The sequence below is a fragment of the Panthera leo genome, chromosome E2, assembly GCF_018350215.1.
Source record: "Panthera leo isolate Ple1 chromosome E2, P.leo_Ple1_pat1.1, whole genome shotgun sequence".
Lineage (NCBI taxonomy): Eukaryota > Metazoa > Chordata > Mammalia > Carnivora > Felidae > Panthera > Panthera leo.
In genome coordinates this window covers 15,150,235-15,158,617 of record NC_056693.1, presented here as the reverse complement: position 1 = coordinate 15,158,617, position 8,383 = coordinate 15,150,235, and the positions used below count along the sequence as shown (strand labels likewise).

At 56.1% G+C, this 8,383-nt stretch overlaps 1 protein-coding gene and 1 long non-coding RNA gene across 3 annotated transcripts; one reads left to right on the top strand and one right to left on the bottom strand.

Moving 5' to 3' along the window:
• Positions 1–509: 509 nt before the first annotated feature.
• RINL (Ras and Rab interactor like) lies at positions 510–8,199 on the bottom strand. 2 transcript variants are annotated; one of them, XM_042918002.1, is made up of 12 exons: positions 8,130–8,199; positions 6,292–6,557; positions 5,932–6,203; positions 4,505–4,607; positions 4,167–4,239; positions 4,018–4,082; positions 3,610–3,759; positions 3,099–3,518; positions 2,435–2,728; positions 2,044–2,175; positions 1,726–1,895; positions 510–1,643 (listed from the first exon to the last, which is right to left on the bottom strand). In XM_042918002.1, the coding sequence occupies exons 3-12, from the start codon at positions 6,088–6,090 to the stop codon at positions 1,584–1,586; spliced, it is 1,626 nt and encodes a 541-aa protein (XP_042773936.1). In that variant the 5' UTR covers positions 6,091–6,203; positions 6,292–6,557; positions 8,130–8,199; the 3' UTR covers positions 510–1,583. The 2 variants fall into 2 exon arrangements, with proteins under 2 accessions (XP_042773936.1, XP_042773935.1); XM_042918001.1 differs by having other exon boundaries at positions 5,932–6,091.
• On the top strand, positions 3,694–5,587 carry LOC122207809. Its single transcript, XR_006197016.1, has 3 exons — positions 3,694–3,798; positions 4,401–4,526; positions 5,081–5,587. It is a non-coding gene; the product is annotated as an uncharacterized LOC122207809 (long non-coding RNA).
• Positions 8,200–8,383: the final 184 nt, after the last annotated feature.

Genomic DNA, 8,383 nt, shown 5'->3' with positions numbered 1-8,383 from the left:
CTCATGGTCGTGAGATCGAACCCCACCTCAGACTCTATGGTGGGAGGGCGTGGAACCTGCTTGAGAGTCTTTCCCTCTCCCTCTGCCCCTCTGCTTGCACACTCTCTCTCCTTCAAAAACCAAAGAAAGAAAAAAAAGAAAAACATGAAAAAAGTACACGCTGAGTTTGAATATTTAGCACACACACGAAAAGAATGTTAAATAGCACGATGAGTTTTGGATATATTTTTTTAAAGATTTTTTTTATTCAAAAAAAAATTTTTAATGTTTATTTTTTAGAGAGAGACAGAGCGTGAGCAGGGAAAGGGCAGAGAGAGAGGGAGACACGGAATCTGAAGCAGGCTCCAGGCGCTGAGCTGTCAGCACAGAGCCTGACTCGGGGCTCAAACTCATGGATGGTGAGATCGTGACCTGAGCCAAAGGTGGACGTTTAACCGACTGAGTCACCCAGGCATCCCGATATATTATTTTAATTTTTAAGTAATCTCTACACCTAACGTGGGGCTCGAGCCCACAACCCTGAGATCAAGAGTCACACGCTCCTCTGACTGAGCCAGCCAGGAGCCCCTAATTTTTGGATATTGATCACATGTTACGAGTGAGAACCTTTGGGATACACTGAGTTAAATCCAATAGGTTATTAAAGTTAATTTCACTTGAGTTTTTACTTTTCTGTAATGTAGCTACTAGAATATTTAGAATTGCTTATCTAGCTTGTATTGTATTTCTCTTGGATGGTGCTGTGCTGTTCTAAGGGACGGGAGCCTATGGACAATTAACACAATAAATATGTACATTTCATGGTATGTAAGGAAGTGATCAATTCTATGGAAAAAAAATAAAGATCGGGGTAAGAGAGTATATCAGCTTCCTGTTGCTGCTGTAACAAATTACCACAAATGTAGTGGCTCAAAAAACCACAAATGTATTATCTTGCAGTTCTAAAGGTCAGAAGTCCAAAACGGGTCTTAGGGCCTAAATCAAAGGCCGAATTCTTTCTGGAGGTTCCAGGGGGAAATCCATTCCCCGTCTTTTTCAACTTCTAGACAAGTCTTTGGCTCCTGGCCACATCACTCTGACCTCTGCTTACAAAATCACATCTCCTTCTCTGACTCTGAGCCTCCCACCTCCCTCCTAAGAGGACTCCTGTGATGTTACCGGTCCACCAGGATGATCCAGAATAATCTCCCCATGTCAAGATCATTCATTTGGTCACATATGTCAGGTCCCTTTGACCATGTAAGGCAACATATTCACAGATTTGGGGGATCAGGAGGTGGATGTCTTGGGGGGGCATTATTCTGTCTGCCGCAGGGAGGGTCAAGCCAGAGGAGGTACAGTTTTACACAGGGTGTCTGGGAGAGCCTCCCCGAGATGGTGACAGCCACCTAAAGACCCGAAGGAACGGAGGGACGGAGCGATATAAATACTAGAGAATGGAGTAGTCAATGCAAAGGCCCAGAGGTGGGTCTGTTCCGGGGAACCTCGCCGGTTGGCACCTAAACCAACAGGGGTCAGAAGTCGGTGCTGTCCTGGCGCCTCCGGAATCTTGCCTGAGGAACAGGAGGATGTGGGACCCCTTATCATAGTCCGTCTCTGGGCACAGTGTCTCTTGCCCATGGCTCCTCAAACGGCAGTTGGACCTGTGGGGAGAGGCAGGAGCCTGGGTCAGAAGGGCAGTGGGTCCAGCGGTCCCCTCCACCCGCAGTCCGGAGGGGCGATCACCTGGGCTCCGCGGTCCTGTCTGTCCTGTCTGTGCAGTGTTCGCCGGCTGTGCCACTGGCGCAGGGAGGCGCGGGCCTCAGAGCTGAGCCCCTGGGGAGCGCGGCCCACGTCGGGCTGGTAGTGAGCAATGTGGTGCAGCGCCCCAAACCACGTGGTCAGGTAGTACCCGGCTAGGGGCAGGAAGGGGTGGTCAGCGCAGCTCTGGGGCTACGCTGGTGGCCCGAGGTCCCCCTGCAGTTTAACCCTTGCTGCAGGGCGAGGCTGTTTGGCCCCAGGGCGCCCCCTGTGGGGTCCCGGCGTTCCGGGGTGGGGGCTCACCTTCTCCCCGCAGCTCGTCCGGATCCAAGAGCTCCATAAGAAACTCCACGTCCAGCTGCGTCTCCCCAATGTGCGGACTCCAGATCAGTTCTTCCGTCAGCGCGGGCAGGAAGGCGTCGGCCCCCAGGGGCTCTGGCGGAGCAGGACGGGCTCCGAGGTGGATGGCGGGCGTGCAGACCCCTCCGTCCGATCCCCAGAACACGAGGGCGGGCTGCCCTTCCACCTCGCTGGGCCGGCAAACGCCTCTCGGCGGATCCCCAGGCCCGCGTAGGCGCCCCCTGCTAGAGCGGGTCACCCTCTCCCCTCGACGGGCACACTGGCGCCTCCCACCGCGCCTCCCCGATCCTCCAGCCACCGCACATCCGGGTAGACGCGGGTAAACCTTCTTTACCTTGGTCCTTGCCCTGAGCCAGGCCCGCGTAAACGTCACTGCACACCTCCAGCAGCAGCGCCACCTTGCGGCGTGGGGCGCAGGCGGCGTGGAGGTGCTCCAGGCGCGCGTGGATGCGGCTCCGCAGGGCGGGGGCGGGGCCCTGCCCCTCAGGCCCCGCCCCCGCCCGCAGGGCTGTCTGTCGCTGCCGCAGTCGCCGCAGCTCCCGGGCTCGCAGCGTCCGGAGTCGCGTCCACAGGGCGGGCTTCAGGGGCTCCAGCACCGCCCGGCACAGGGCGGCCTCCAACGCGGCGCCTGTGAGGGGTTGAGGTCGGTGAGCGAAGGGCCGCCAGGCTGACCCACGTCCACCCTCTCGCTCCACTTGACCGTACCCTCCGCGCCCCGCCCCCCCCAGCCCTCCCTGGCTGCTGGACGCCCACAAGTGTAGACATGGGTGGGAACACGTGTGCAAGGGGGAGCCTGGGTGTGGAGTATGGCTGTCGCCCATGTGAGAGATGTTCCCGTAGGGAGGGAAAAGTGCGTGAGTGGAAAAGCACACAGGTGCACACGGATGGAGAGAAAGACGTTGGGTGTGAAACACACACGTAGTGCCCGGAGATGGCAAACGAGAACCCGAGTGGGTCGGGGCATTGGCCATAAATTCCCTCCCAGTCCTCCTTATTACCAAGATCCTCCTCCTTCTGGGGGACCCCAGGCCCCTGGCTCCCAAAGACAGCCCTGACGTCGGGGTCCTTTGACAATTGATCCTGGAGGTCAGTAAGGAGGTGCCGCACATCCTGAAGCAGCTCTGTGGCTGGGTCCCCGGGGCTGTGGGGGCCTCCAGCATTTGAGGTGAGGCGGGCTCGAAGGCCCTGGAACTGCCTGCCCACGTAGTTGCTCCGGGCCCTGGCCAGAGCCTGGATGTGATGGGTGAGAACATCTTCAGGTCCTTTCTCTTCATCTTTGTAGCTGTCCTCGTCCTCGTCCTTGTCCTCCTTCTCTTTCTCCTCCACCAGGCTGGCTAGGGTTGGCCCAGGATGGTATCCTTCTGGGCTGAGCGGGCCTTCGACCCAGGAGACCCGGTGAGGGGCAGGGTTCCTGGGGGCTGGATGTGAGGAGAGGGTCGGGTCCCGCAGAACAGCGGCAATAGCTCCCTCATCCTCCAAGGGCCCAGGGCCCTGCCCCACCCAGCTAACCTGAACTGTGTCTTTCTGCAGTCCCTGAAGGTGTCTCTGCGGTGATCTGCTCCAAACCCCACCCTCCGTGGGTCTCCAGGTACAGCTTGTTCACCACCGAGAGCACCTTCTCCGAGATGTTGAGTTGGACGCCGCCGGTCTGTGGAAGACCTGGGAGCCAGCACAACCGAGGTGTCCCAGATGTCCCAGGTGCCAGCCCTGGTTCCTTCAGGGTACCAGGAGAATTAATTCCCAGCCTCATTACTGAAGGAGCTGAGGCTTCGTCCCTGGTCCCTTGTCACTCAGGCCCAGGAGTCGAGCCTCCCACAGCTCTCTCAGACCCCCCATTCTATCTTCCCTCAAACATAGAAGTCTGGTTCCTGAAGTGCCATCCTTCTGGACCAAGGAGCCTGGGAGGTGGCCTCTCACCTGTTTGTTGGTCTCCTGGCCTTAGAGTGGGAGGGGGCAAGAGCAGTGTTCTGGGCAAAACATCCCTGAGAAAAGATAATGGGGAGCTGCAGTGGGTGGGATGCCTTAGAGATGGATCCCCCTTAGCCCTTTTGACGGGTAACCTGTACCTGCTGGCTGATAGGAAAGCCAGGAGATGGGGCAGGTCCGGCATACAGAGGTTAGAGTATTCCAGAGAAACACCTGAGGGTTGGGGGCAACAAAGGGCAAGGAAGAAAAGTTGAAGGGTGGCAGCCTCATCTTCCCTGGGACTCTCTCTTCCTCAGTTCTGCAGTCCCCCAACAGCCCTTCAAAACAGGGAAATTTCTACCCCTTGAAGTCCCCATCTTTTCCTGTGTCTTTAGGCTTGCATCCCACTTATGCCACCAAATAGGATTTGGGAGATTATTTTGGAAGCAAAGCTCACCAAATTTGCTGTGGACTGGAAACTCAGGAGTAGGCTCCTTACCTCCAGGAAGCTTCTGGATCTGGTAGGTGCAGACTTCTCCTGGTGAAGCTCCTGTCCTCAACACCAGGACCTGGCTGGAGTTGTGTCCTGTGACCAGGAAACTCTGGTTCGGGGGTGGGGGTGGAGGCAAAGGTCATCTTGGAGAGGATTTGTGCAGATGTCTGTTACTTTTGCCTGCCCAGCATCCCATTTCCCTTATGTTGGGTTCCACACCCAAATTTCCTTTAGAGAAACCCACTTCCTCCCTTAGTGCCCGTGGGTGGGACTAACTCTGTCCAAGCCCTAGGGGTGGTCTGTGACCTGACCTAGCCAATAGGATGACAGTGCTTTCTAACCACTGTGATTGGTTCAGAGATGGGCATGTGAATCAGGCCCAGCCAATGGAAATCTTCCACGAGGTTTTTGCTGGAGCTCTTTGGCACAAGGACTCTTTTCACACTGGGATTGCTAAGCTTGTGAGATGTGGCCCTGAGCTGGGGACAGCCATCTCTGCCACCACAAGGAGGGAGCCCCCTCGAGAAGGAAGCTGTGTAGACCCTAGTTGCCTTATCCTAATCCGTTCCCTATCCCTTGCAGAACTGCAGGGTTGTGAGGGCCTCATCTGCCCAGCCGTAGAAGATGGATAATGAAGTAGGTGGTGTTTCTCACCTCGGGTTTTATAACTCCCAGGGGAGCTTTAAACAATGTATTGCTACCCGGGCCCCCTTCCATATGTTTTGAATCAATTGTGAAGGCTTTTGGTTTTCCTGTTTCTTTTAACCGGCGCTTCCTTTCTCGTCTTCCTCCTGCCTGGAGCTCACACACGTGCTTGGACCCGGGGCAGCCACTGGGCTTCCATGGAGGAAGTCCAAGAGAATTGCAAAAGCTGGCCTTGATGTCACTCGAGCTGTTAAACTAGAGCCTGCAGCTGCCTTTCTGGTACAAAGAGCAGTGCCTATTTGCCTAAGCTACTGTGTGGATCAAGTGTTTGTTCCTTGAAACCCCAAACGGTCGGCTTTCCCCACAGTTTAAAGCAAAGCCAAGGGGCGCCTGGGTGGCTCAGTTGGTTGAGCGGCCGACTTCGGCTCGGGTCACAATCTCACGGTTTGTGAGTTCGAGCCCACGTCGGCCTCTGGGCTGACGGCTCTCTCTGCCCCTCCTCCACTCATGCTCTCTCTCTGTCTCAGAAATAAGTAAGCATTAAAAAAAAAATTTAAGCAAAGCCAAGACATGGGATGAAGAGAACTTTATAAGTCATCTAATGCTCAGGATCCAGACATGGCTGAAATTCCCTTTCTTCCGGGGTTTTCAGCCCACTTACTTTTCAGTAAGTGGCCTTTTTTGGTTTTCCCGGTTTGTGCTGTTTGTCACCAGCAAGCGGCGGAGTCCTGACTGACCCACGGTGTCATGGGGAGGGTCAGAGAGGGTCCCCGGCTGTGAGTACTCACCCCCGGTGGCCACAGCTCAAGAAGGGCTCCCGCATCCTGAGTAGCCAGCTCTGGGATCTGCCACACCCCCCGTGTCCTCTGCAGGCGAAGGAGTGGCTCTGGGGTCCCAAGGACCCCTAAGGGGGCCTCACCTGCTCCATTCACCTGTGGTGGAACCATCCTGGGACATGCAGGGTCCAGGAGACCAGAGGTTAGAGGTGGGCAGTTGGACACTAAGGTGGGGTCCAAGGTGCAGGAAGGGGCAGCCCAGGGGCGAGATGAGATTCAGGGTCCTATGGGGGGGTGTGGGCATTGGATGGCTGGAAGGGCCTTCTGAATCCGGGGGCAGGAGTTGGAGACCCCAGCCCCCGCAGCTCTCACCTCTCCCCATCGATGAGGCCTGCAGAGGCCTTGTCCTCCGGCTGGGCCATCCTCAGGATGCGGGAGGCCAGCAAGCCATGGTCTGGCCTCTGGCAGGGAGGAAGGTAAAGTTCAAGGCTGCTCCAATCCAGGGGTAATATTCACGATATAGCAGAGACCCTGACCGATCAGAATGGGCCCAAGGCCCCTCGCTGTGCCGGGTGTCAGTTCTTCAGCGGCTGGCTGGTGGGGAGATGTGGGGATCCCAGAAGGAAGGCCCGTGTGTCCTGGTGGGGAGGGGACAAGGGGAGGACCCAAACCGACAGCTATTTACCAAGTGGTACAGAAACACTTCAGATTTTGACAACCGGTGCTGCCATAATACGGACGCGGACCAGTTGAGTAACAAGCCCGTGTCTGGACAAGTGCTCCGCCCATGGTAGGCACTCTGTAAACGTGCCATCATGTTACAGACGTCCTCTCTTCCTCCCTTCCCAGACCACAGAAGGCCTCTCGGATATTCCCGCCCCCACCAACATTTTACTGTGAAAGTTTTCAAACGTTCAGAAAAAAGGAGAGAATTTTACAGGGAACATCCATACATTCACTACCTAGATTTTATTGTAACCACTTTGCTTTTTGCTTTGTAACACATCTGTGCCCTCTATCCACTGGACCTCAACTCTTAATTTTTAAAAAAGGTTTTTTCTGGGCACCTGGGTGGCTCAGCTGGTTAAGCGTCCAACTTCGGCTCGGGTCATGATCTCATGGTCCATGGGTTCGAGCCCCGCATGGGGCTCTGTGCTGACAACTCAGAGCCCGGAGCCTGCTTCGGATTCTGTGTCTCTCTGTATCTCTGCCCCTCCCCCACGCATGCTCTGTCTCTCTCCATCTCTGAAAAATGAATAAATGTTTAAAAAAAATTTTTTTTTAAAGATTTTTTAAGTGGGCTCCATGCCCAACATGGGGTTTGAACTCACAGCCCTGAGATCAAGAGTCGTATGCTCTATGGCTGGGCCAGCCAGGTGCCCCTATCAGGCCTCAACTCTTTTTTTTTTTTTATAATTTTTTTTTAATGTTTTATTTTATTTTTGAGACAGAGAGAGACAGAGCATGAACGGGGAATGGGCAGAGAGAGAGGGAAACGTAGAATCCGAAGCAGGCTCCAGGCTCTGAGCTGTCAGCACAGAGCCCGACGCGGCTCAAACTCACGGACCGTGAGGTCACGACCTGAGCCGAAGTCGGATGCTCAACCGACAGCCACCCAAGAGCCCCTGGGCCTCAACTCTTAAAGCCAATACACAATCCTAGCTACAGTGGGTTATGACTCAAGGTGAGCATTTTTGAATATTTTCCCTGCGGCAGTCCCAGGAGTGAGACATCTGCGGCCATTCATCTGTGCACCCAACAAACACTTAAGAAGTACAGGCCCAGACTGGGGTGCCAGCCCCGGGGGGAAGGTGATAGACAGGACGGGCCCCTGCTCTCAGGGTCTTCCATTCTTGCTTGGGGTGGTATAGGAGGCGGGTAATAAATAGCCTGCTGACCAGAAACCCAGGGTTTGGGGAAGGGTGGGGACAGTGAGCAGGTGCTCAGTCCAGGGGAGAGCAGGCAGGAGGGGTAGGGGCAGGGAGGCAGATGCTCGCCTGGGTCCCACAGAGGAGAAGACGTGGAGGAGGAGGAGGAGGAGGAGGAGGAGGAGGAGGAGGAGGACGGAGAGGGGGAGGGGGAGGGGGAGGGGGAGGAAGGGGAGGAGGCCGGTGGCGCTGGCCAGGGCGGCATAGGGGCAGCAACCTGATACCGAAGGGAGGCAGTGGGGGGTGACAACGGCCAGCTGCTCGGTCCCTGGGGACCCCTACCTGTTCTTCGAGGGGAGGCCTGGAGTAGCAGGAAGTGAAAGTGTTCCTCACAGAGAGAGGAAGCTGAGCGGGTGGGGGAAGAGGCGGGGCTGGGGGGGGGTATCTGAAACCAACCTTCCCCTCTTTTGGGGGCTCAGACCTTAGGTGACTAGGCTTTGGAGGAAGGGACTCTGGCCGTCTGGGGGCCCACGGGGAAGAGCCACCGGGCTGTCACAGGCCCCGGAGTCCCGTCAACACCCTCTGCTGTTTCTCGT

What these genes read in the sequence shown, in the direction of transcription:
- RINL (XM_042918001.1), bottom strand. Translation starts at nt 6,341, where the DNA reads ATGGCCCAGCCGGAGGACAAGGCCTCTGCAGGCCTCATCGATGGGGAG. An exon ending in TTGAGCTGTGGCCACCGGGG is followed by an intron (nt 4,608 to 5,931) that starts GTGAGTACTCAC and finishes CCCCCGAACCAG; the next exon opens with AGTTTCCTGGTCACAGGACA. An exon ending in GCCAGGAGACCAACAAACAG is followed by an intron (nt 3,760 to 4,017) that starts GTGAGAGGCCAC and finishes GCTGGCTCCCAG; the next exon opens with GTCTTCCACAGACCGGCGGC.